The 24,852-nt window shown below is 40.8% G+C and overlaps 5 protein-coding genes and 4 long non-coding RNA genes across 19 annotated transcripts; 4 read left to right on the top strand and 5 right to left on the bottom strand.

Moving 5' to 3' along the window:
- Positions 1–273: 273 nt before the first annotated feature.
- On the top strand, positions 274–4,379 carry LOC124340491 (N-alpha-acetyltransferase 25, NatB auxiliary subunit-like). The gene is made up of 16 exons (XM_046793030.1): positions 274–420; positions 583–668; positions 744–882; positions 949–1,142; positions 1,211–1,348; positions 1,423–1,795; positions 1,857–2,032; positions 2,101–2,264; positions 2,340–2,506; positions 2,571–2,740; positions 2,817–3,094; positions 3,176–3,293; positions 3,360–3,515; positions 3,585–3,824; positions 3,890–4,009; positions 4,075–4,379. Exons 1-16 carry the CDS (start codon positions 345–347, stop codon positions 4,315–4,317), a joined length of 2,838 nt encoding a protein of 945 aa, XP_046648986.1. The 5' UTR covers positions 274–344; the 3' UTR covers positions 4,318–4,379.
- A 386-nt stretch (positions 4,380–4,765) lies between these two features.
- Positions 4,766–8,130, top strand: LOC124340577. Of its 8 annotated transcripts, none has more exons than XR_006918075.1 (7): positions 4,766–4,907; positions 5,325–5,434; positions 5,685–5,923; positions 6,014–6,094; positions 6,163–6,348; positions 7,511–7,573; positions 7,825–8,130. It is a non-coding gene; the product is annotated as an uncharacterized LOC124340577 (long non-coding RNA). The 8 variants fall into 8 exon arrangements; XR_006918072.1 differs by having other exon boundaries at positions 7,511–7,608; XR_006918073.1 differs by lacking the exons at positions 7,511–7,573; positions 7,825–8,130 and adding an exon at positions 7,086–7,202.
- A 577-nt stretch (positions 8,131–8,707) lies between these two features.
- Positions 8,708–9,633, bottom strand: LOC124340584. Its single transcript, XR_006918101.1, has 5 exons — positions 9,540–9,633; positions 9,357–9,446; positions 9,173–9,258; positions 8,876–9,030; positions 8,708–8,804 (listed from the first exon to the last, which is right to left on the bottom strand). It is a non-coding gene; the product is annotated as an uncharacterized LOC124340584 (long non-coding RNA).
- A 539-nt stretch (positions 9,634–10,172) lies between these two features.
- Positions 10,173–13,607, bottom strand: LOC124340739. Its single transcript, XM_046793346.1, has one exon. It carries the CDS (start codon positions 13,605–13,607, stop codon positions 10,173–10,175), a length of 3,435 nt encoding a protein of 1,144 aa, XP_046649302.1.
- Positions 13,608–14,242: 635 nt separating this feature from the next.
- LOC124340587 lies at positions 14,243–15,063 on the top strand. 2 transcript variants are annotated; one of them, XR_006918104.1, is made up of 2 exons: positions 14,243–14,488; positions 14,547–15,063. It is a non-coding gene; the product is annotated as an uncharacterized LOC124340587 (long non-coding RNA). The 2 variants fall into 2 exon arrangements; XR_006918105.1 differs by having other exon boundaries at positions 14,243–14,493.
- On the bottom strand, positions 14,956–16,972 carry LOC124340532 (cathepsin B-like). 3 transcript variants are annotated; one of them, XM_046793119.1, is made up of 7 exons: positions 16,812–16,972; positions 16,318–16,464; positions 16,039–16,254; positions 15,774–15,974; positions 15,567–15,711; positions 15,384–15,500; positions 14,956–15,320 (listed from the first exon to the last, which is right to left on the bottom strand). In XM_046793119.1, the coding sequence occupies exons 2-7, from the start codon at positions 16,453–16,455 to the stop codon at positions 15,115–15,117; spliced, it is 1,023 nt and encodes a 340-aa protein (XP_046649075.1). In that variant the 5' UTR covers positions 16,456–16,464; positions 16,812–16,972; the 3' UTR covers positions 14,956–15,114. The 3 variants fall into 3 exon arrangements, with proteins under 3 accessions (XP_046649075.1, XP_046649074.1, XP_046649073.1); XM_046793118.1 differs by lacking the exon at positions 16,812–16,972 and adding an exon at positions 16,628–16,646; XM_046793117.1 differs by lacking the exon at positions 16,812–16,972 and adding an exon at positions 16,536–16,562.
- Positions 16,973–17,841: 869 nt separating this feature from the next.
- On the bottom strand, positions 17,842–18,831 carry LOC124340590. Its single transcript, XR_006918109.1, has 3 exons — positions 18,671–18,831; positions 18,221–18,601; positions 17,842–18,156 (listed from the first exon to the last, which is right to left on the bottom strand). It is a non-coding gene; the product is annotated as an uncharacterized LOC124340590 (long non-coding RNA).
- Positions 18,832–18,924: 93 nt separating this feature from the next.
- Positions 18,925–19,921, top strand: LOC124340573 (ejaculatory bulb-specific protein 3-like). Its single transcript, XM_046793167.1, has 3 exons — positions 18,925–19,015; positions 19,346–19,533; positions 19,604–19,921. Exons 2-3 carry the CDS (start codon positions 19,353–19,355, stop codon positions 19,744–19,746), a joined length of 324 nt encoding a protein of 107 aa, XP_046649123.1. The 5' UTR covers positions 18,925–19,015; positions 19,346–19,352; the 3' UTR covers positions 19,747–19,921.
- A 2,140-nt stretch (positions 19,922–22,061) lies between these two features.
- Positions 22,062–23,342, bottom strand: LOC124340516 (m-AAA protease-interacting protein 1, mitochondrial-like). The gene is made up of 3 exons (XM_046793097.1): positions 22,847–23,342; positions 22,460–22,776; positions 22,062–22,404 (listed from the first exon to the last, which is right to left on the bottom strand). The coding sequence occupies exons 1-3, from the start codon at positions 23,110–23,112 to the stop codon at positions 22,172–22,174; spliced, it is 816 nt and encodes a 271-aa protein (XP_046649053.1). The 5' UTR covers positions 23,113–23,342; the 3' UTR covers positions 22,062–22,171.
- Positions 23,343–24,852: the final 1,510 nt, after the last annotated feature.

Below are 24,852 nucleotides of genomic sequence, written 5' to 3'. Positions count from 1 at the left end.
ACTTTGATTCATTTTCTCCCCAAAAAAGGAAAATAAATAATCAGACTAATCAAACTTTGATGTTGGAAACTCTGCTCTTGTCGTGGAATAAAAAGACCATGTGTATAATTTTCTTTACAAGGACGAATGGCTACACTTTATCGATTTCTCCAACGGTATTGCATGAAAAGAGGATCTTCTTCTTTGGTCCGACTCTACATCTATTTCCTATATAGTAATGCAATGCAATTAGGATATTGCCGATCAAATTCGGCGCGTTTCCTGAAACGTTGCGCGGAACACTAGTCCGCGCCATCTGCACAAGGCCCCACAGAGTTTCTTTAATTTATTTTTTCCCAAAAGACATGGTCTCGAAGATGGCTACAAAAATGAAGCCGGTTGATAATTCAGTCAACGAGAGACGTTTGCGGCCAATTTACGGTAAATGATTGTACGACAAATTCATCCCCCCAAATATAAACCTCACCCGTGACCCCAAATAAAAATCATTATGTTTCGGGGGTCACCCCACCACACACGATTCTTCATTGCTCCGAGTTAATTTGTTCTCTTCACCTGTCTTGATTTCCATAATCATAACAGATTGGCTGGATAATGGAAACAACAAGAAGGCTCTGCAGGAAGCGGAAAAGGTCTTGAAAAAGCAGCCAAACCTACAATGTGCCAGGGTACGCTGATTGTTGTAAACATTGGCTCTCAAGTGAGGAAAGTGTCAAAATGTGGGAGATATTTTGTTTGTTTAGGTTCTCAAGGCCCTGGCCATGGTGAGGCTAGGGAAATCAGAGGAGGCCCAGACCATCTTGCAGGAGGTGCAATTGGAGGAGCCTTGCGAAGATGCCACACTTCAAGCCATGGCCATTTGCTATCGGGAAACTCACAGACGTAAAAGCAAAGTTCTCGCTCACTTGGATAACTTCTTTTTAAATAATGTGATCTTCTTTTACACAGCTGAACTGACGTGCCAGATTTATGAAGCGGCAGTCAGGAAAGACCCTTTGAACGAGGAGTTTCTGTCCCATCTCTTCATGGGCTATGTTCGCATTGGGGACTACCGAAAGCAGCAGCTGACAGCCATGGCCCTCTTCAAAGTCAAGCCCAAAAACCCATACTATTTTTGGGCTGTTATGAGTATCCTTATGCAAGTAAAGTTCACCTTTAAGAAAAACTTGCCTTGGAATGTTGATGTTGATTTTTTTTGCCACTTTCGTAGGCCTACGTCAACGACGATACCGTATGCCTTACGATAACGTTGCCGTTGGCCGAAAGAATGATCAAAAAGTTTGTGGAAGAGAAGAAGATTGAAGCAGAAGCTGAAGTGCAATTGTACTTGATGGTTCTGGAGAAACAGGTATTCATCGAGAGTAGACGATATTGTTTTTTGTTATTGCATCCATAACCAAGAGCCAATATATCTATCAACAGAAAAAATACCAGGAGGCCTTACAAGTGCTGCAAGGATCGCTATCGGAAAAGCTGGCGAATGGCATGATTGAAAACAAAAAGGGCGAATATCTTAGGCAAATGAAACGCTGGGATCAGATGTTGGATTACACCGAGGAACTTTTGCGTTCAAACCCGGACCAGTGGAGCTATTACAGCCTTTACATGGAAGCTTTGTTTGAGTTGACCAGCACTACCAACGCCGATGTGATTGGCCGAGCGAAAATCTTCCTCCTCTCTTTGATGGAGCAAGAAAGACTCAAGTCAGAAAACAAGTTGCGGGGCCCTTATTTGGCTATGCTCTTTTTCTGGCAGCAACTCCAACAACGAAACTTTGACGCTTCCACCGTTTTCGGTAATTTTGCCATCGCAAGTTGCCTCCTTGGTCCAATTGTAACTTTGCCGTTGTTGTTTAGGCAATTTCAGGGAATTCGCCCAAGAGTACGTGGAAGTAATGGGAGACAAACCTTGCGCTTTCCAAGATCTTCGGCCGTTCGTCAGCAGTTTGCCGGCCGAACAGGTGAACGAATTTCTTGGTTGTGTTACCCAATCCGTTGGCTTGGATCAATCCAGTCCCCAATCTCCTACTACGGTAATATTTGATATCTAATTCCAAGGCCTAGGAACCAACTAAAAGTTTCTCTATTTTCTTTTTTAAAGGTGAAGCAAATATGCCGGCACTTGTTGCACATCCAGTTGAATAGGTTCCTCGGTCAACATGATCTGTTAAGCAAAGAAGAAAAAATTGAGCTCTCTCAGAAATTGTGGGGCCATTATTTGCAAACGAAATCTCTGAATGCTGGTCTGTTGGCAACGGATTTTAGGTATCCAGTCTATGCTGTTCTTTTTAAATTTATCCACAGATGACTAAGCAATGCTTTTCTTTTTGAATGGGGTAGACCGAACGATGGTTATGCCTTGTTGGCTGCCCACCTTTTGTTAGATACGTGGAATAACGATCCCGTTGTTCTCGACAAGTGCCTGTTATTACTGGAAACGGCCCTAGCCAACAGTCCAGCTAATTACCACCTAAAATTGCTCGTCACCAGAGTATATACACTAGCTGGTAACAACTAAATTAGTAACAGTACAGATCAATTTAATAGTTATTTTGCCCCATTTTTCAATAGGTCACGGCCGTGCAGCCTTCCAGCGTTACGAATCGTTGGATGTTAAATATATTCAATTGGATTCGCTTGGCCATTTGCTCTGCCGTCCACTGATTTCGATGGGATTGCCGTACACAGCTTCGCCACTACTCTCCAACACGTTACGTTTTTACACCACGCACGCAAGAGAAGTATTCTATTCATTCCTACACGCAATAGTTTCAGGAATCTTCTCATCTGATTTGGTTTTCACCATTTCTTCAACAGACATCCGAGTGTTTAATTTCGGCCTATAAATTTGGCTCTTTCGGGAAGATTCCCGAGTTTACTCAATTCTGCCAACGGCTGGATAGCTCTGCTCACTTTGCCTCGTCCACGACCGAGCGCATGCTGTTGGATCTGCTTCTGGACGGCAGCTCCCATACGAAATTAGTTCAATCTGCGGCAGGTATGTTTGCCGATCCCGACAAAGATCAGCCAGATTGGAAAACGTGTGTCGATAATCGTGACTGCGGCGTCTTCGTATCTTGGGATCCACCTGCCAAGTAACGAAAACTAATCAGTTCCTTTTTAAAGAAAGGATCACATTTATCTTATTTTATTGTGTTTTTTCGCGTTGGGGGTAGGAATTCTCGCGAAGATATGGTCAAGACAACATTTAAAGATGAAGTGAAATTTGCGCAACTGCGAAATCGACTCGTCCACTCACTCATTGCCACGGTTTCGCTTTCGCCCAGCTGGCAGGTTGGATCTAGTTGTAGAATTTTTATCTCTGATTTGGTTTGTGCTGACAAATTTCACGTTCCTTAGAGCCAAGTGCCAGAAACGAAAAATCGAACGGACAACTCGGTCAACGGTCAGACAGTTGAGGAGCCGACCAATCAAATTGTTTTACAGCGACTTCTCAGTGAAATTCGCCATTTGTTAACTGAATTGAAATCAGAGACTTTTATGAGCCATAATCAGGTAAAAGAATGAAGTCGTTGGAGACTTTTGATTTGTTTTGATGCTGAATTGTTTCTTTCTCGTTCGCAGTTTTCAGTACAAAGTCCTCCTCCTCCCAGGCTTTATACGTACGTGGAAAACGGCGTTCTTGAACCGCTTTTGATCCTGATGGATGTCGTTGCCAAAGGTCAGTATGTCATTGGCAGCGATGACATCCTGGAATTTGAGCGCGCTCTTAGTCAAGTTATCGAGTCTGCTCAACTCTCAGTCCCTAGCGAAGGTTTCTGGAGGAATTACATCAGACTCGAGCGAGTTTACAACGCCGTCGAGGTAGATGTGTACATTTCTGGGTGGTCCTCGTCGATTGCTAATGATTTGTGTTCTTGGATTGACAGACGCTTTGTTTGTGTGTGTTGATCGTCTCCACGATGCACGCGATAATCAAGACCAGCAACGCCTTGATCAAGAAGAAGAAGAAGAAGGGAGTTGCCAAGAATGACGATTCAAATAGCGGGGTGGGTATCGCTAAATTCATTTCTAGTTAAATGTCGAATTAATAATATCAAAGTTGTCGGTTCAGGTGGAGCAGTTTGCCACACTGGTACGCTGTATGACGTCGAGCATTGGCAAAATGGAAGTGCTCTTTGAAGAATTGAATGTCCAAGTCTTCTTCAGCCAGATGAAGCTAACGGATTCGGAAATCGCCCAAGGAGCAGAGGCCATCACGGCTGAAATACAAAAGAAACTGAGTCAATCTCCCGTGTCGGAAATGAAAAGTCTTTTGGCGGACAAGTTGAAATTATTAGAGACCTGCAAGTTGTAATACAAAATAAAATCGTCACTGCAGCTACTCTCAAAATATATTGTCTTGTTTGCTCATGTTAATTGTTGTTGGACTACTTAATTAAAATCGTCTGTCAGGGAAGCCATCAAAGAGGTTAGAGAAATTAATTCTGGTCTAGGTGATGCCGCTTACTACAACCATTAATTTTTTTAGGTAAAAAATAACCATGGGAATATGAGACCGCAGAAATAAATGTCAATTGTAGGAATTTTTCTTTTTTTTAAATACATTCTGATAAGTACATTCTGTAAGAAAGATTCGTGACGCTGTCGATCGCGGTCGAGAACCAATTGGTCGAAGAAGTTTGGCATTTGACCATCAGAGGGACTCTAGTCGTCTGTGCTGCTGCTGCTAAGGGCTGTCACTAGGTGGCTAAATATTTCAGTGTGTTTAGGGATCGAACTATTCAGCCCTAGTATGTTGGTGTTAGGGGAGGGGTCATCAAAGTTTTGAGACGAGTCAGACAACTTAATTCCGTTTATTTCATTTCTATCGAGACGCTATTCGAGGATGGTCACGTTAGTCGTTGCGGGGTACTTTCTTTCCTGATTTTGTTCTTCATAAAAAAGGTAATTCCTGCTTTTATTCTTATTGTTGGTTTTTTACGGTTAATTTTCGAGTAACATGGCCTTAAATTTATACTAGCTAATTCCATGTGACCATGCCTGTTGCCCACTTGTTCAAAATGTCGTCTCTTGCTGCATGTTGCACGTTTCGCCACATGTTAAGTACTTTGAACAGTACTAGTAATATTGTTTAGTGAGTTAATAATCCCAAGACGTTTTTTCCACATCAATGGAATCATCTGTGATTTAATTTCTTACATTGATAATTTAAAGCAACACGTCATTGCATGACCTATTTTCTGCTATTTGTTTTGTAAATTTTTCAATTGAGAGATGCATTTGAATTGAGCTTGTGAAGACATGCATTTTAGTTAATGATTTGAAAAGTCTATTTTACTAATCTAATTTATTTTGTGACAGGTTGGTGGAGATTTTTCTCAACGTGCAGTGCCAAGTGAACAAGATGCCTGTGATGTATAATTTTTGTGAGATGAAAGAGTAAGAGTGAAGAAAACAGGAAATCTGAAATTGTATCAATCTTCTTAAAAGAGTCAGTATTTTGCTTAAATTTTAGTCTGTATTGGTTCTTTGCTTAGAATTTACTCGAGTTGGGCTTTTTGATTTAGAAGACATTTTACAACTAGGCTACCAACTGCTTAAAATAAGAGCCTTTGTGGAATTATTTTTATCAGCTTGTGAAATGTAGTATTTTTTTATGCTAAGTCTCTATTGTATTTGTTTTAAATGTTCTTGGTTTATTAATTTTCCTTTATCTTGTAGGATTCCTTAGTCAGTCTGGTGTAAGAGCTGAAAATGGTGTTGATGTCTGGTGTGCAATGGTGTGGCAGTCATTTTCTGATAAGAGAGATGTGCTGAAATGGATCTTCAGTAGACTTGCAGTTCAACATCAGACTTCAATTTACCATGGTGTCCATGCAGAGTTGGGCTGTTGTGCTAAATAGTTGGTGTTGCCTGGCATTTTGTTGGTGTGTTCTCTTGCTACCTGTACCCATGTTGAGGTGATGCTGGATGGAAAGTTTAATTTAATTTTTGTCTTGTAACTAAATTTTGGTAGGTAACCTAACCTGTACATTTAACTTTCAATATAGGTTTGATGTATACTCTGCTTCTAAATGAGACAACTTGTGAAAAGAGTCAGCTTGTGAAGAGATGAAAAAAATTCTTATCAAGTAGAACATTTGTTCTTCTTTTTATATTTGAAAATATCATTGGTTTATTAACTTTTTTTGTTTTGTAGGGTTTCTTGTTCAGTTTGAGCTGTTAATGGTGTTGTCTGGTGTGCAGTGGTTTTGCAGTAATTCAGTTGAGATGCCCTGAGATGGATGATGAACTGCTGAGACTTCTCTCACATCATCTTTTTCTATGGAGACGCTGTTCGAGAAGGCCATTGCAGGCAACTTTCTGACATTGTGTCTTATAAATGGTAATAATTACTGCCTTTATTCCTTAAGGTTATTCAAATTAAATATTTTGTGTGGTAAACTTTTGGGTATTATGGCTTTTCACTAGTACTTTCATAATTGAGTTTTCATAGTTTTAATATTAACATCCTGGTGAAGTCCAAGCTTTTCATTGCGTTACGCGTACGTGATCGCTGCCGTTTAATGAAGGTTTTCTTATAGAGGGTTTCAACTACATTGCAAGACAACATTGTGATGGAAGTAGGAAATCTGAAATAGTAATAATGCCATAATGGGATGTGGGACACCGGCCCACGCCCGTACAGATTTGTCACTTTTTTTACCAAACAGAAATTGAAATTCCCTTCATTCTTTTAAAGCTTAAATGAAGTAGTCATGATGTGATGATCTTAGGCCATCTTTATATTTCCCTCTAGTTAAACCATTTTTATCTTAAGTGTAAAATTGCCTCAATTTTTGAGTATTTGAAGTTTGAATCATTTATTTTATGATTGTAAGAAGGTTAAACTTTAATTTTTTGTTCTACTTTGAAAATTTTGGTTTCCATGGTCAGTTTGATGTTTGAGCTGTTTTGTTGTGGCTGTTTGTGTGCAGTGGTTTTCCAGGACAAATGTGTTAAAAATATGTGCTTGTGCCGACTTGCATGCAATGGGAAATGAATTATTTTTAATTGAAGAAGAAATAATTGTTTTTTTTTTTTAGTAGTCAATTGGCTTTACTTTTTTTTCCATGGACCAAGTGCCTGATGTTGGCAACATGGAAATTTAAGCCACTGACCTGACTTCATTTTCTCTGGACAGTGTCACATTGTTGGTGATCAATGCGGTCGACGTCAACATTCTTCTTCTCAAAGGTAATTTAGCCAGTTGTGATATTGGGTTGTAACAGGGGAAGTATCACTTAGTCTAATTAAAATATTATAGTGGGTTAAGAGTTTTTCTGAAAAGATACTTGCTTGCTCAACTAGCTTTTGCTGAATTGTAATTATTATGATCTAACTAAAACATTGCATTCCCTTTTCCAAAACTTCTGATGCAACTTTTCTTGATATTTTAAACATTTGTTGCTGCTTGGATTTAATTTAAATTTGACAAGACTTCTTTTTAATACATGTTTTTTAAGCTGGTTTAGGTTTAAAATAATGATTTTTCTTTTTCCCAACAGATCTTGGTGACGACGTGATCATCAATCTTCTACATGCAGTTTTTGTTATCAACAATTGGAGAAGTAAGACTTGTAGCAAAGCTGCAAAAAAAAAAATAGTAATTTGCCTGAGATATTATTTGCGACTTGGGAAGTGTCTAGTTTTTTATTGAAATGTTGTGTTCTGTCAAAAGATCAACTTCAAACTGACTCAGGAAATTAGTGATAGTACCTTGCATTATGAGCAGACCCTTGTCTATTTTACTAAGAAAAAGTTAAAAGAAATTCATGGTTTTTCTGTCTATCTAGTATAATATCCCTGTTTTTTCTCATAGGTTTCGACGGAAATGTGTAGCAGTTTTGCAGTCCTACTCCTGTTCAAGCTGTTGCTTTCCTGAATTTTGCTGGAGTCTTTGAAGTAGCTGAACCTGAAGTTATGATGCTGGTGTTATCCTGAAATAGCTGATGTTGGTGTTATCAAGTTACTGCGGCAGTGCAATTCGTGTTTATATAATTATTATATCCATATAGTATGTGATTGCAGTAACCTCAAGCTATTTCGTTATCCATTGTGGCATGTTGCAATCTGATGTATGTATAAACAGCAGTGTTTCCTGATATCATCCTCACCCAAATATATCCCATCACCTATCCCACATTATCAAGTGAACTTCAATATTTTGATGTGCGTTGGAAGTTGATACTTTTTATTTTTCACAATTATATGTGAAATGTTATAATAAATAAAAACACAACCAATTTTATAAAACCAAATAATATACCTAACGAAATAAAAAAAAAATATTTAAATATTTAAAAAATCAAATTAATTAAATAAAATTTAATTTAAATCAAGTAAATTAATTAAATAAAATTTTAATTTAATATTTAATTTAAATCAATTAACATAATATAATTAATCCTAATTTAATTAACCTAGTTAATTGAATCAATTATTACATACATTCATACAATTCATACATTTCTTCATTTTTCAGCCTAAATGATAAAAATTTAATAAACAAAGCGTCCAGTACAAGGCAAATGTTGTTCTGTGCAAATTTTAAAGCAATTTATACCCAAATAAAACACACTCCTTTTGTCTCATTTGGGTTATAAACTGCTTTTGAAACTGGCACATACAGTCAATAAAGACAGGGAGAGGAACATACGAGAACTTACGAGTTATTAAGAGAGCGATTAACCATAGTACTTCCGGCTTAGACATCTGACAACTATCAGTCTTGAATTACAGCTTTCTCTTATCAGTTTTCACCAATGGATGAAGTCCATGATAAGTAGCGAAGGAGTTACCCTGTTGGCAGAATGAACATTTATTAGGATGACAATAACTTTAAATTAGATTTGAGCAACAGAAAGCAATACCTCAAATCAAGAGGGCCTGTTTAAGGAAGTAAAAAGGGATATTCAAGGGTAGTAGCCAACGGGTTACCAAACAAAGGACCTTGTTGACTGTAATATTGTCCTTTTTCTTCAAAGGACATGACTTCTCATAAAGTCTGTCATGCAAAATTTGAAACCTAAGAAATAAAAATAAAAAATTAAGTCACCTTGTTTATAATTTGTGTCATCAATGTCAGATAGACGTCAGTGCAGAACAATACTTTAAATACATATTAGACGGCAGCAAAGAAAGTTTGGTGACATGACAAGTAAACTTACACACTAAACTACCAATCAGTTATCCAAGGTTCTCTAGAAGATGGAATTAGAGATTGGTCCATGCTGGGGTTGATGATCTAGCAAGTCTAATAGAATCAGTCGATAATTATGATGATTCCCAATAAAAAATGAGAACAATATATAGTTCAGCAATACTTGATTAAGCTAGTGTTGGTTGTGTTACCTCTGACATTTGGATGACACATTCAGTAGGGTCCCAGGATTTACAACACAATAGTTGACAGTAGGCTGCATGCCCCTTTCACATTTTCTCCTGGAAATGAATGAGAAATATTAAGGTTATTAAACCCATGTACAGAGAAGAACACATGCCCAACAAATTGCACACGAAATATATCCAATTTACCAACGAATTCATTGGTAATTTTTGAAGAAAATAGCTGTAGCTGAACTGTTGACAACGAGCCGCCATAAGCACATCAACACAATATTCTATCACGCCATCTATTTGACACGTCCAAAACCCACTATCTAATGGGTCGGCCTTAGATAGTAAAAAAAAGTCACAAAAGTAATCAAAAAGACCATTTCTGTTTACTAAACTTGGCATGGGAGTCTTAAGAATTGTACAGAGAATAAAGCTCACTTGCTAGTTTTATGCAAATTTTCCGGAAGTATACCGGAAGTAGACGATAGCGCCTCAACCATCGGGCTGCCGACAAAATAAACCAGATATTCGTGATCTCCATGAAATTTGGGGTCGATTAGATGTGATTTAAACGAAATCCAGATTTTGGCCAAAATCGAGAATTTTCCTGAGACATAGAGCTGTATTTCACGACGGCGTGACAAAGACATATCATTATAAAAGAGTAGTAGATGTACCATGGGGAATTTCAATTGACTAGGCGAAGGTAGACGAGAGATGGAACAATGGAAATAATATGCAGAGCGATGAAAAACGAGATATAAAACACTACGATGCAACGATACAGAACAAGTTCATGCAATACATGCCATATAATTACAAGCAAATCCATTAAGGAGCCGGAATATTGGCTTCCTGGTCATCCCCATGTCCGCGGATGTGGCGATGAATGATGGAGACAGATCCCTGGATGGCCATCAGACGGCACTTCCTCCGGAGGCGGCGCCAAGGAGCCGGGGGGATGTTGAGGGCGACGGCCACTGCGTTGTTTGAGGGGAGCCAGGATCCCAAGGCGCCAATAACGAAGGGCAGAGTTAACCCCAGGCAGCTGTATTTCTCTATTTTTCTGGCATGGCCAGCGTCGAGGGACTCGGGAGCGTCGAAGGTGATGGTGAGATCAATTATTGTTGGTGGGTCGGTCGAGGAGATGACTATGTCCGGCCTCAGGGTTGAGCCAGGGAAGACTCTGTTGACAGACGCTGCATGGCCGGCCCTGGTGATGGTTTTCACAATTTCCGCCAGCACGAGGTCGTGTCGGCGGCCAATGGCCGGAAGATTACTGCGGCAGTGGCTGGTTACGTGTGAGGTAGTCTCGGCATCAACCTTGCATCTCCTGCACTTGGTGTTGGGAGCAGAGCAACCAGGATTCCCGAGGAGCGGAAGCAGGCCGAGGCGGCTCTTGTGGATGAGATTCCACTCGTTGAATGAGAGGCAGGTCCGATGAGATGAGAGGCGGGCAACGTCGTTAGATGGGTCGAGTAGTAGCCCCCTTGCTACCCTGCCCTGATGCAAGGCATTTGTGAGGGAGATTGTCCAGCGTTTCCGGATGACTGAGCGGAGGCCCCTTACAGCTTTCAGCGAGAGGCAGGAGACGTCGTCGGCGATCACTTTGGTAGATTCATCGCCGGATACATCGATCCTAACTTCAAGTCTTCGTGCTGATTTCCTGGCACGGGACCAGGTATTGGAGCCACACTTGTAGAAACGGGTGTCGTGGAGTCCGCCTTCTACCGAGCCAGAGAGGTAGTTAGAGAGGGGCAGCGGATCAGGCGGCTTGCCGTTGAATCCCCTGGAGATGTTTTGGCTGAGCTGGGCTCTGGCAGTGAGGCGGACCACCGGATCGTTGCTATCGAGGAGTTGAGTGGCACGAGCGATGATCCAGATGTCCGAATCTTTTGCCAATTGAGAGGCACCTAAGCCGCCAGCCCTGCGATCGGAATAGAGGAAGCCGTTATGAGCAGTGTGGGGGACGTTGGAGACAAATCTAAGAAATTCAGAGCAGCGAGCGTCCATCTCGCCCAGGAAGCCACGAAGGACCCGCCCTGTGGCAAGATGATGAGAGAGAGACGGAAGTAGGTGGGCTCTGAACACTTCCAATTTTTGCCAGGGCGCCAGATCACAGTCAGCTAGCTTGGTTAGCTTGTCAGGCAGATCGGAGACGGGGCGGAAGGTGAGACGAGTTCCGAGAGGGACCCCAAGATAACTCTCAGTTTCGCCCTCCTCCAGTCCCCGTAGAGACGTGCCATGTATGGTTAGGTGTGTGGAGTGTGTTGCCTTTCCTTTCGAAATTGCTAGGAAGGAACATTTCCCAACGTTGAACCGGAGTCCAAGTTTGGCCGCCACCACAAGCATAGCGTCGAGAACGGGCTGGAGCTGTTCCGGGGTAGTGCCGATGAGAGAGACGTCGTCTGCGTAGGCTGTGGCTTTCAGCATGGAGCAAAAAAGGGGAAAGCCAGAGTTGGAAGGGGCCTTTGCGCAACGGATGAGTGGTTCAGCTGCCAGGTTGAAGATAATGGAACTGAGGCCATCACCTTGTCGGACACCAGAAGTGGGATGAACGGTGATAAGTTCTCGGCCAACCACAAACTGGAAGATGCTGTCGGTGTAGATGTCGGAGAGGAGGTCTCGCAGCACAGTCGGAATCGGGAGGGACGCGAATAGCTGGTGGAGAAAGTCGTGGGGGAGCGAACCGAAGGTATTGGCAAGATCCAGCCAACAGATGGTGAGGTTGCTCTTCTTCAGTTTCGCCTCCTCAATGGCCGACTCCAGAAGCATGGTGTGTTCCTGGATCCCATGCACCCCAGGAAGAAAGCCTTTTTGCTCCGGTGAGAGCCAGTCGCAGTCGGACGCCACTGTGGTAAGGCGAGTGGCGATGGAGCTGGAGAAGAGCTTGTAGATGGTGGAGAGGAGCGAGATGGGCCGGAAATTGGCGTAGTCGTCCGGAGAGCCTTTCTTGTACACCGGAATGGTGCGGGCAGATTTCCAGCAAGTCGGGATGCCGTATAACCAAACCGCGGCGTACAGAACCTCCAGCAGCCGTCCAGACGGGTCAAGACGTTGAATATCTTTGTATTCGACTCCATCGGCCCCGGGAGAGGTGTTAGATGCCCTTTTGAGCTTGTAGGCAATTTCCTGTCTCGAAGGTGGTAAGGAGAGCAAGGAAAGATCATCATCCGAAGGAGGTGTCCAAAGGCACTCGTCGTACGCGGCTCTAGCTACCAGGATGTCATCTGGAGGAGGTCGGGGCTTCTCATAGGTGGTCTTGAGGAAGAGAGTTGCAGCTTCAGACGAGCCAGTGTAGCTCTGTGAAGTTTCCCCCAGCACTTTGCGGACAGCTCGCTTGGGATATCTCTTGAAAAGAGCCTGAAGTTTGCTGGCGGCCGCCCATCGCTTGGCGTTGTTTTTGCGGCGAACCCGCTGCTGCTGTCTGGACTGCTGCCTGTGTGGAATGGAGCCAGGAGGGGTCGTCTGAGGGGTGCGTGGAGGACAGGTGGCCTCGCTGCTAGGTGTGTCTTCCTTCAATGTGAGAGCGTGCCAGTTAGTAGCAAGATCAGAGGCAATCGTGTCCAGCTCAGTCCTGGAGGAGCAGTTCAGGATTGTTGGGGCCCAGCGCTCATAAAAGAGGTCGGCGGGAGATAAGGCATCTTCATCTTCGAGCACTCCGCCGTCCAGGTCGTCGAATGATGACTCAAATGAAGAACTGGATGCGTCGGAGAACGGAGGAGGCGTGGTATCTGACGGAAAGAGTGGAGATGGAAGTGCCAGATGTTGATCATCTAGGTCTCCATGGGAGACGCGTGTAGGCTGAACGATTGAAGGTGGTCTAGGAGATCGACTAGTCGGTGTCGAAAAGGGCCGAGCTTGTGGAGGAGAAAGAGCCGGAAGTGAAACGTTGACGCCTGCATTGCATGCTGTTTGAGTGACGGTGGAAGGAGCAGGATCCCGGCGGGGCCTGCCAAAGCGTGCCGTGGGGGGAGAGCAGCCTGAGTGTGGTGATGGGATCCATGAATCGTCCCTCGTCTTGCGAGTAGAAGTGTCATCAGGCGTCTCGTAGTAGGTTGGCGCAGGAGTCTGAGCAGGTGTAGTCCTAACAGTATCCAAAGAGGCACAGTTAGCCGCCCCAGCCAGGGCACCATTCCTGCTGGCCTGTTTAGCAGCCGCACGGGCAATGACAGAAGGGTAGCAGCGGTTGGAGCAAAACTTCTTCTTGTCGTTGTGGCAGATGAAGGTATTTCTGCAGGCACTGTTGCCACAGGCTTTCTCCATGTCGACGGATAGACGGATGGCCAGAGGCTGCCCCGATTCAGTGAAGTAGAGTCGGAGTAGAAGAGTCGGTGTAGTAGAGTCGGTGTAGTAGAGTCGGTGAAGTAGAGTCGGTGTAGTAGAATCGGTGTAGTAGAGCCGGTCAGTTGACGCGGGCCAACGAGCCGGACAATCTGACGGATGAAAAAACCAGCTGACACTGAACTATAGTTCAGGAAAACTTTCAAAACCGGAAGTACGAAAACGTACAAAACAAAATATGAACTTTACCACAAATTTGACGAGGATCACGAATATGTGGTTATTTTGTACGTCGAATGAATATTTACTGAACTACTGACTGAAAAGAGAAAACCGGAAGTAGAAAAAAAAACACATTATTGAAAATCTAACAAGTGAGCTTTGTTGCTGAAACAGAAACTGACAGTTATCACTAAAAATTTTTTTGAAGTAGCATTGAGAAAATTCTTCAGAGATGTGCAAAGTAAGCGTATTTAAACTGAGTGGAAAAGTGGAAAATTTTCAACAGCTATGGCTGTCTAGCGTCAGAGAGAAGAAACGTTCAACTGTAACATGAAAACAATGTCCGATCTAGCTCGTTGACATTCAATTGAAAGAACTGGCAAACAAAGGTAACAAATAATTTTGGTACTCACGTAATATTCTCCATGCAAAATTTCATCAAAAACAAATCCACGCACCTTCACACATCACCAAAGACGAAATCCCCAAGGTGATATTGAACGCCACTTCAACTTCTACACTGAGGAGAAGGCACTCAAGACAAATATCCGTTCATGTTGTCTGCAAGTGATTCCAGACGTTTCAGGGCAACAGTGCTGGACGCTGGACAGTGGATTGCTGAAAGGGAAAACATCCAGTTGGTAAGGTAAACCTGCCAGTTATTCAGAATGTGTTTCTATTCATTTTGGACACTACTAGGCTACGTACTACAAGGCAACAACAAACATTAAGTCAATCACAAATGATGGTGAAGATGAAAAATCCGTTCCACACTACCCTGTCTCACAACAGCAGCATGTTCCTGGATCATTTGATCCTCACTCTAGGGACTAGGCATCTAATTAAATTAATGTTCACCTGTATCACCCCTTTAGCTTTATTCCTGTAATTCTAGTACCATCTAGCGTCACGAAGGACAATCTTATTCAAATTCCCAAAGATTTGAATTAGAAAAAAATTTACGTTGTGAAACAATAATAAAGAACGGAAGAGACATGGTAAAACTGCATTGCATCACAATTCGAGTAGGCTACGCTACTTTTCTTTCCAAAAGGGTTTCCAATTTAGTTTCAATTACTGGAATGCAACAATGAAGATTAGGAGGAAATCATTTTAACTAAACCGATTTATTTTTGTTCAAAACCCTAAACAGTCTAGTTAATTTTCGATTGGAAAAAAGAAATAATAAAAGGAAGGAAAAATAAGGCAGAAAGGTGAACAGAAAGAATGTTTAATCTGTATACGTTTAGGTAATATTGAGAGAAAATCAGAGTTTCGGTAGACCAGCTGTGATCTGACTTTCAATGCCACAATGATCTTTCCCACGAAGAAGTTTGATATAACCATTATCACCCCAGTCGGTATTCCAGCTGTTAGCAATAAGCCAGTATGGAACACCTTCCTCGACGCCCCATCCAAGAATTCGGATGGCGTGACCGCCGAGTGCTTTTCCATGTACGTGTTGGTAAACGCCTAATTGAGAGATCAGAATAGCAATAAAAGATGATTATAAAAAAAGGCCTAATTCTTTCATACCTGATTTGTAAGTAGGAAAATCTTCGTAAACGGTTAAAGCTCCTTCAACCGGGCCATTGTTCATAATCTCTAACTGAATGTCTTCCATACGTTTGTGAACAGAGTAAGAAGAAGCACCTAATTTTTAGGAAACAAGCACTGTTAGTTATTTTGAATTGAGAACGAGAATTAAACCGGACATACCATAGTGAAGATCTTGCGTATAATCGACTGTATAACCATCTTCACAAGTCTTGAGGCATTTCGGGGTACCGCCTCCCTCTGAGCAAGGTGGACGATCACCTGTTGTATGATGCTCACATGCGGGAATAATGTACGGCTGGCATCCCTATATCGCCAGAAAAACAGTTAATTATTCAGCACACCTAAAAATTAAGTATATAAACTTACTTGACTTGAGTTGTAATTGCCTCCAGTGACAATACCCTTCTTAACCCAGTGGCTCCAAGCAGCACCAGGGAAGCCACCATTGCATCCAAAGCCACATGTGTAGCAGCAGCTGACCAAGTTTTCGGCTGAGAGATGAGCATTTACTTCTCCCTTTGAGTGAATGCAAATACGATCTGACATGGCCTCTACAGCTCCAAAGGCCTGAAACCAATATAAATAGAAAAATTAAGACACATTAAAATCAGCAAATTTTAAAAAAAATTACCCAGCAAGATCCACAAGAGCCTTGATCTCTAATTTCTTGGATGGTGGGGCAATCTGGCCATTGTTCCCGAGCATCAAATGCCTCTGGAATAGCCTGGTTACTAAACATCTGGCTGACATTCTTCAATGGAGGCATGTACAAGTTTGAATCTGGGTGTACACCCATCATTTGAGTCAGGGCTCCCATCGGGAAATTTTTGCCAAAATTGCGTCCAGCCTAGGAGGATGAAACATTAGTAATTCATCAAAACACAATGTGAGTAAACAAGGGTCATATTACCTTCCATGTTGATTTCATGGAATTTATGTGATTGATAAACTCATCTGACAAGGGATTAAAATACTTGTTTGACTTCAACTTCTTGGCCTGGCTTGTAACCAGTACAACAGCAAAGATTATAGACAAAACTGTCTTCATGGTGAAACTCTGGAAAGAAAAAGAAAATTTCACTTTAAAATTAATTTGTGATATAATAATACATGTATATCAATTATTACAAATAGAAACATATTCAGAACTTTCAGAGCTTCCCAATGACAGTCTAAGATACTGACTATATATTTTCTTTACAACAAAGAAACGCGTGTACCATTATCAGGGGGGAGGATTCAAGACGATAACATTTTGGCAAACTAAAGAAAGTGAGGGGCGTCACTTGATTTCTGGAATTCTACGTAATGCAAAATAACTCAACAACATCTTAAACCCTCATGACACAAATAATTTTATTTAATGGAAACTAAACTGAGAAAAGAGATGACAATCCCTGTTACCTTCAATTCCACTATGGGCGTCGCAAGCTACGAAATTGACTATTGCTGACTTTCAATATTGCTTTTACAGTTTTACACTGTCCCTTGGAAACAAAAATACGCAGTAAACTGATTAGGAAAACGTAATTTCTCCTTTTGTTCGGACTAAAACAAAGCCCTATATTGACAGACAGGCCGCTACAGTGCATTCAATTTTGTTGCCATGCGCATTTAAAAGTATTGTCCACCAGAGGCGCTCTGTAACATGTAGACGTTTGAAAGACATCGATTCGAATGAGTCATTCTGTCAATTATTTTGGGAAAAACCGGAATACATTTCTAACCAAATAAAACCGTCTAACCAAGCCTGCACACGATTGGCAAACTCCCTAACAACCAGTGAACGGGGTTTTCCATTTGAAATGTCTCAAGGTAATTTAGATGTGGTAATTGGGGTAGTTCATGGCCGAATATACAGGTAAAACTGGTTTTAAATAGCATTTACTTAGCGAAATGTGGATTAAAATAGACATAAGAATAGTCCCGTAAGACCGCAAACCTCCATGAAACGAAAAATTAAGCTTTATTCTCTGTTGGCTGACTATATGGACAGGAATAATAGTTTATACGACAGGTGCACACAAAGTGATTAACCCCGATTAACCTGTGCTCACATCACCAAAGAACATCAAACCTTTCATACCGCTTGCTGTCGACACAAATCAAATAGACATGATGTCGTAAAAAATGGGATTTTCCACATGTTACGTAACAGTGGTGAGAAATCGTGAATCGTGAGAACTGCACACTCATCATATCGTAAAAGGAAACTACAAAGAAGGTGTCGCTTGATGAACAACAGAAGATTTGGTTCCAAGACGTTGGAACAATGGTACCACGAGAAAAAAAAGTTGCGGATGATGGGAAGAAATGGCTCGCTTCAAATAACACCTTAGATAACCTCAAGGACAAAAAATAGCAATAAAAATTGAGATTTTTTTACGATTCCCTTTGTCTTGAAGGTAAAAAAAAAAAAAAATCGATTCTGGACATTTTCACAGGGATTTTATTTTTCATCTGGTGAGCTCATGTAACCGTCGATCGGCAACTATTCCGCAATACCACCTTGAGGGGTAGAAATGAATGTAACGTACACAACGCAGTGAGCCTGGCATTTCTTAATTGGATAGCCAATGGACTAGATACTTTTGAGTGCATTACGATTTACATGATCAAGTTAGACTGTACGCACAGCAACAGTGCTGACATGCTTTTTTTTTTGGTTTGCGCACCTCTCTCCTCTTGAAACTACATACTCCATAAATGTTTGAAATTTGGGCAAAACCCTATCAAAGGGAATTTATCGCTATATAATTTAGAAAAAGAAACGCAAACACTTAGTTTCCCACATTAAAACAAAACTTGGATACCATTTCTGGCTGTTTGTTGATTTCTAGTAGACTAATGGTGGAGAAAGGGGGTTTTTCACGACCGTTTAAAAGCAACAGCACCTAGAAGGGGCAGGTAAGTTGGAAAATAAACGGAAAACGAAGAAAATGAAAACTTAAATTGATGTCAAGGTCAAATGAAGGACCAAGAGTTCGAGAAGTGAAAATGATGAGCTGGGTCGAAACTATACTGCAGGTATATCTGAAAAACAGGTTAACTATGTGTTGTGATTTAGAAACTTTGAAAAAACATCGCATCCCTGTTTGGGGTTAATATCCGTGTCGACCTACTCAAGCGCGTTATTGGCGTTATCTGGCACCAAAGATCCTAAAGTTTGATTTAGTTAATTCCAGTTAACATTTCTAGTAGAATAAAAGTCCAAATAAAAGAATGTTAGTGAAAATAAAACAAATTCTTTTCAAATAAATTACCATCGTCGTATTTACCGCGACAGCTCCTGTAGAAAGCCCCAGCTTTACATATTTCAGCGCAATAATTGTAAAATGGCTCCAAGTCACGTGAGGATTGTGTCATAAAACATGAGCGAAATGATAAAAAGAAAAGAAAAACACACGCTGCGGCGCTTCCACAATTTCCTTGAGAAAGAAAACAAAGAGACAAGCCAACCATGGTGAAAATAAAAATAAGCGGGAAGGAAGAAAATGGGCAGGATATCAAGTTGACATCGGCCAAGTATAAAAAGGGACCGACACCACCAGTCATTCTCATCGTCTGTTGTCCTGCAGTCAACAAGAAGACACGCTTTCATCAAACAGGTAGGCCAGGCCGAGGTCTTTTATTTTTATTAAGAGGATTATAAAATTCATCCCTTGTCTAGAACCATTTAAATAAGACGCTTGAAAAGAGCACATTTAGACACGGATCCTATACGACCAGAGAGAGAGAGAGATGGTGAAAGTGCATGTGCACCCCTCCCACTTTCTCTTTTGCCGTCTTCCCTTTACTCTGTGGGTCATTTTCAATGACAACACACTTTCTCTTCGTCTCGCACCTTAATGAACACGTCCCCAGTCTCCTCCCAGCTGGCGAGGATAAAAACACGCTAGCGCTCCTGACAATTCATACCAGTCTATCTTTAAACGCAGAAGGAGAATGAAGTCCACCGTCGTAGTCCTAGTAGTGCTGGCTGCCCTAGCCGCTACCGTCTCCGCCCAGTTGGCACTCGAAAACGTCGATGTCGACAATGTCCTGAAGAACGAAAAGCTCGTCAAGCGCTACATCGATTGCACCTTGGAACGTGGTCGCTGCGAACAAAACGGCAGAGATTTGAAAGGTAAAAACAAGAAATCTATGAAATACTTGCGCTGAAACACATTTTTAACTTGTCATAATTTTTTAAATAGTTATGATTCCCCGAGTACTGAATGAGGGTTGCAGTGGGTGCACACCCAAACAGGTTGAGAACTCCAACCGAATCATCAAATTCATGAAGGACAATCACCCCGGAGACTGGGCAGCCATCGAAACTAAATACAAAACGGGTTAAATGCTGCTGCACTTCATTTCTCAATTTTACTATTTTCATTTCGCCCCTTTTACAAGTCACTCTTCCTATGTATCCTCGGCACATGTATTTTCAAGGTCTCCCTAAAAGGAATGATAAGAGAAAAAAAAAGTGGTGAAACCAATCTCGATTCCATTCAATACATCTTTTCGGTGAATCCTTTGTTCTCCCTCTCTTTTTTCATACTCACAAGGTGGTGAGAAGATAAATTTAAATGAGTAAATCGCATTCATACTCGACTGGTCCTCTACGCCTCAGTGGGTAATCTCACGGATGAATTGGTAGCGCTAAACAATTAAACATTTGGCTTCAGACTTCTCTTCTTTCTTATTAAGACTAAGATTTCTACAACCTTTTTTTGAACACCTGCATGTATAATATAAAAATATTCAATCCATTTCAATAGAGTAATATGTAATTGGCCAATGAAGGTGTATAGTACACCTTTTTAAACGAGGCAAGATACTTGGTATGGAAATGTTGTCACCAAATCAGTGGGTCAACTCGTCACTGTTACATTTGTTCATGTTTTCCTTGAGAATGATAAAGGGCTTGTTTTATTTTCTCCTGAAGAACTCCCCCAGTTCAAAGCCTTTCTAAAAATGTAGAGGACAATAAACTCCAATATATCAACTCAGATTTCACATTGAGCAGTGGCCTGTCCAAGATTTCATTAAATTGGGTCTTTGAATATAATATGTTAGCAAATTTACCAGTTGTTGTGTACCAGTGATCATCAGAGAGTGCAGTTGAGAAATAGAAAATAAGAATTTTTCGATACAATTTGGGTCAATTTCTAGACAACTGTCAACTGTTCTTCTTTCTGTACAAATCGGTGTTGTAGAATTACAGAGTTTTCGAATAATCGGGGATTGCTCTGATTAAGAACCAGGCATGCAGGCACGTGGTTAATTGAAGCAATTATTACAAAGGATACGTCCGAATGAATGTGAAAGATTTTTCCTTTTCTCACTGTTGACGACATTAATCTGTAATTTATTCTTTGATAAGCCAAATAATCTATGACATACTTGAAAAGACTAGAATTTATGTATCGAGACTCAAACTTGGTTGGGCTCAATTAAATCTGCTGGAAGTCTGAAGTCTGAACCATGCTGAACTAAGAACTATTTTGAACTACGAAAATCGTCTGCGGTGGTGCAGTGCGGCTACCAAAAAAAAAACAAAAAACAAACGAGGCCATCTAGAGGTCAAACTAAGCCACCTGAGAATTCAGCGAATAAAACCAAATATGTAAAACAAGTGGAATACTGCATTTCATTCTTCAGAAGAACATTTTGATCTCGCCCTTTCAAACAAATCTTCCTTTGTATCCCAAGCGATTGTATTCCTACCAATTTTAGGTCCTCATGTGTGTTTTCTTACACTGGAGCAGCTCACCGATCATCGGAGTCTAATGATAGGTCATTGGCGGGAAATCTATATTCAATAGACCTACACTTTTGGTGAATCTCCTATTCTTGCTTGTTTTCAAAAAATAAACTAGTATTTGAAGGTGGTGAACCATATTGACGCTCCATTAGTCATTTACATATGCATAGTGTACTCACGAATGAATCAGTAATGACAGACAATGAGCTTCGAAAGGTAGTTTTCCCATTAATCATAATCAGGTTGAAAACCTTCAAACATTTGCATGTCCACAGTCTGTGGCATGTCCTTGAAATTGATTCAAGAGAATACGGTAGGACGAGAATGCAATGCGTTCCATGCGGTTTAAATCAATTTCGATCAATTTAAAATAAGTTTTTTTGTGATTTAATAACAATAGCAAATTATCATTAAAAAAGGTGAACCATTGATAATTGTAGCTTACGTTTACTTGTTACACGATCTTGTTGTTTTTGCAGATATACCGTCTGCAGAGCTTTTAACCGCCATCTCTTGGTGGGAAAGTAAGCATCTAGGTAACCACTAACCAGCAGCAGGTAGTTTAAACGATTTTGAAGGTTTTCTTATTTTACGCTACACCACCATTGAAATATTATGTCTAGTGATTTTTCAGTAACTCAGGCTTCATTACTGACAAAAAAAAATTATGAATAAATAATTAAACTTGAAGAAAATGAAGAGAAACCACTAAACCATCGAGCGAAGAATCATCGCGCACCCGCTTTTCTGCCATCCATCTTGCCTTGCATCTTTCAAGGCAATCGGCAATCAAATGTTTTTGAGGGGCGGTTGAATTAAGAAGAGCGATAGCAATGTATGGTATAGCTATGATGATTGCAAAGCTAACATGTAGAGTTTATAAAGGAAGAATAAATAACAATTAGTTGACTTGAATACCTACAAGTTTTGGACTACAATCTGCAATGTATTAAACGAATATTTAAGAAATAAAGAAAAATATTTGAAAAATGATGTAATATACGCAAGCTATAGACTAGCTGTCATCTGCCATATTGAAGTGATGCACCACATTGACTATCCATTGGCCTTCAACACCTTTGGTAAACTCCCGTATGAATCGGTAATTACAGATGACGATTTTATCGCGGTGCTTTTGAAAAGTGCTCGTTGGAGGTCCACGTTGGAAGTCCGAGTTTTTAAGCAGTTCACTGAGTCCTTTGAAAATGTGAGAGCAAACTGTAATTTCTACGAATCGTTCTTGAACACCTAAACGAAACAAATAAACATTAATAATTCATGTGCAACAAAGTCTATTAAGTACCTTCTTTATTATCATTCATGATAATTCCAACTTGATATGGAAATGTCATGTACACATCTTCTAGAGTTGATAAAGCAAATTGAGCCAACTGTTCACTGCTACACCTTTTCATGTTTTCCTTAATTTCGTTGTAAGCTTCTTCTTCCAAAATTTCTTTTACACTCTCAAGATCTCCCACTGAGATGGCATTGGCAATGATAAAGATAGCCTGTTTGGCTCCTCGAAGAAAGTCATCCACAGTAAATTCATTATCAAAATAAGGTTTGACAATCCAACCGATCTGCAACATACCGCTGATGCCCTTAAATATGCTTGGCCTGTAATGATGTAAAAGATGTTTTATAAAGAAATATGGAATACAGAGTACTATAATAAGAAATAATTCACCAAACAATGTGAGGTGCATTATTCATCAGACAAGGCAGTTGTGTGGCTAACTTCTGATTTCTGTTTTCCAGCCGATTGCTTGTCGTAGTATGCAACGATCTGCAATGAACGGATTTCACTGAGTTTTCGATCAATTGAAAGGGTTCTAATGTTGGTAAGCAACTAGGTTGACGATTGACGAAGACACAACACGTCATTCGAGAGGAAACTAGTGACCGAGAATGAAATATATTCCTCACAATTGAGGACATTAGTTTGTAAGTCATTCTCTAGTATGTCAATTAATCAACACACCTAAAATTTAAAAAAATTAAACCAAACCAATCTATTTATTTGTTTTACTGTACGCGGCTCAAGAGTCAAGCCACTCACCGAGTACGAGTATAATAATATCGTCTGCAAGATTTGCACGCACTCCATCTAGCGAGAGAAATCATTATTCTTTTGAGAAAGAAATCAAATTTTTCTCCTTATTCCATCTTCTTTAACATCAATTAAACACCATCACATTCAATTCGGCCGATACCATCTCCGTTACTAAATACTAGAATGAAAATGACAAGAGTTAATTGAACTAATGTTTTATTTCAATTACTGTCTGCTGTGTAAAGTGAAAAACGATATTTTGTTATAGCGGTTCTGGTTTTTTGGGATCAAAGAAATGTGTAACTTCTAGAATGGCAGTCAACCGGTAGAACTCGTCGACGAGGTGCCTGTTGATGAAATCAGGTAACCCATTAATAACGGGAATAGGTATTCTAATCAATTCAGTGCAGTTCGAAGCTACAAGAATTTGAAGCTCATCGAATGCAAACGCGGTAGAATCTCCCTCACTTTGAAATTGAAACAATTCGCTAGGAAATTCTTCACTTGTTTCAGTGGGCATTTCCCAAACAGTCAGAGAGTTTTTTTCATCGTCGTGAGAACACGTGACGAGATGATTGGAACTGAGTAAAACTTGAACGGTACTAACCAGCGCTGGCCAGGTTTTCTTGCATTTCAAAGTCTTGGGATCCCACAGTTTGATTTTCTGTACATCTTCTTCAGTTGATACGGTCGCCAAGCGGCCACTGTGGCAAGAAAAGTGAACTAAATTTTGGTTGGTGAAATCAAGTTCATGAAGGAACTGGAAATGCCGATCAGCTGAACGCAGTAGAATTTTTGAAAACTCGAATGACTCCATAAAAATTGCGAAAAAGTTGCTATCCGATTCAATCTGGCAGACAGTAGTATACGGAATATGTTCTATCCTTTCAACGACATTACTGAAGAATTGACCATCGTCGGAAATGCGTCGAAGGCTAAATACTGTGCTGTCCCAATCGTGGCCGATTTCACGATCAGGATAGGGCGGCTCGGTTCTGAAACAGCTGATTAAAATTCCGTTTGCCATTTGAATTTTAAGAGAAACCACACTTTCTCTAGAAGGCACTTCCTCGCCGTTAAAAGACTGGCATTCACGTCCAGCTTTCACATCCCAGACAATAATGTTCCCATCCTCGAATGAACAAAATACCAGATTTTTCCAGAGTAACAAGTCGGAAATACTTGTCATAATAAAGGAATCAGGAGAAATAATGACTCCTTCACATTCCAATGTCCAGCGATTCCAGATATTGACGAAAGGTCGACTAAATTCTTTAGTAACACCAAAAACAATGCGGTTGGCATCCATTTTAAGGTGGGATACATTCAGTCCTGCGAGGGTAGTTGTGGTGGTCTGGAAGTTTCCAACAGCCCAATTCTCCTTGAGAATTTGCCGAGTCTTGAACAAATTCTTCAGTAAGGTTTCTTCTGATTTCACCAAACGGTCAGCTTCCCATTCCCACTGATTGATTGCTTCTCTGCGCTGAAAAAGTGTAGGAAGAAGTGAAGACTTGTGACACTCTTGACAATAAAGTCTTTTCCACAGCTTGCCTTTCTTTATAGCTGAATTCCAATTTTGACACACCAACTCGCAGTTCATTAAACTGATGAGATCAAGATGAGAAAAAATGTCTTGTGCA

The sequence above is a fragment of the Daphnia pulicaria genome, chromosome 5 (genome assembly GCF_021234035.1).
Source record: "Daphnia pulicaria isolate SC F1-1A chromosome 5, SC_F0-13Bv2, whole genome shotgun sequence".
Lineage (NCBI taxonomy): Eukaryota > Metazoa > Arthropoda > Branchiopoda > Diplostraca > Daphniidae > Daphnia > Daphnia pulicaria.
This window is presented reverse-complemented; position numbering and strand designations above follow the sequence as displayed.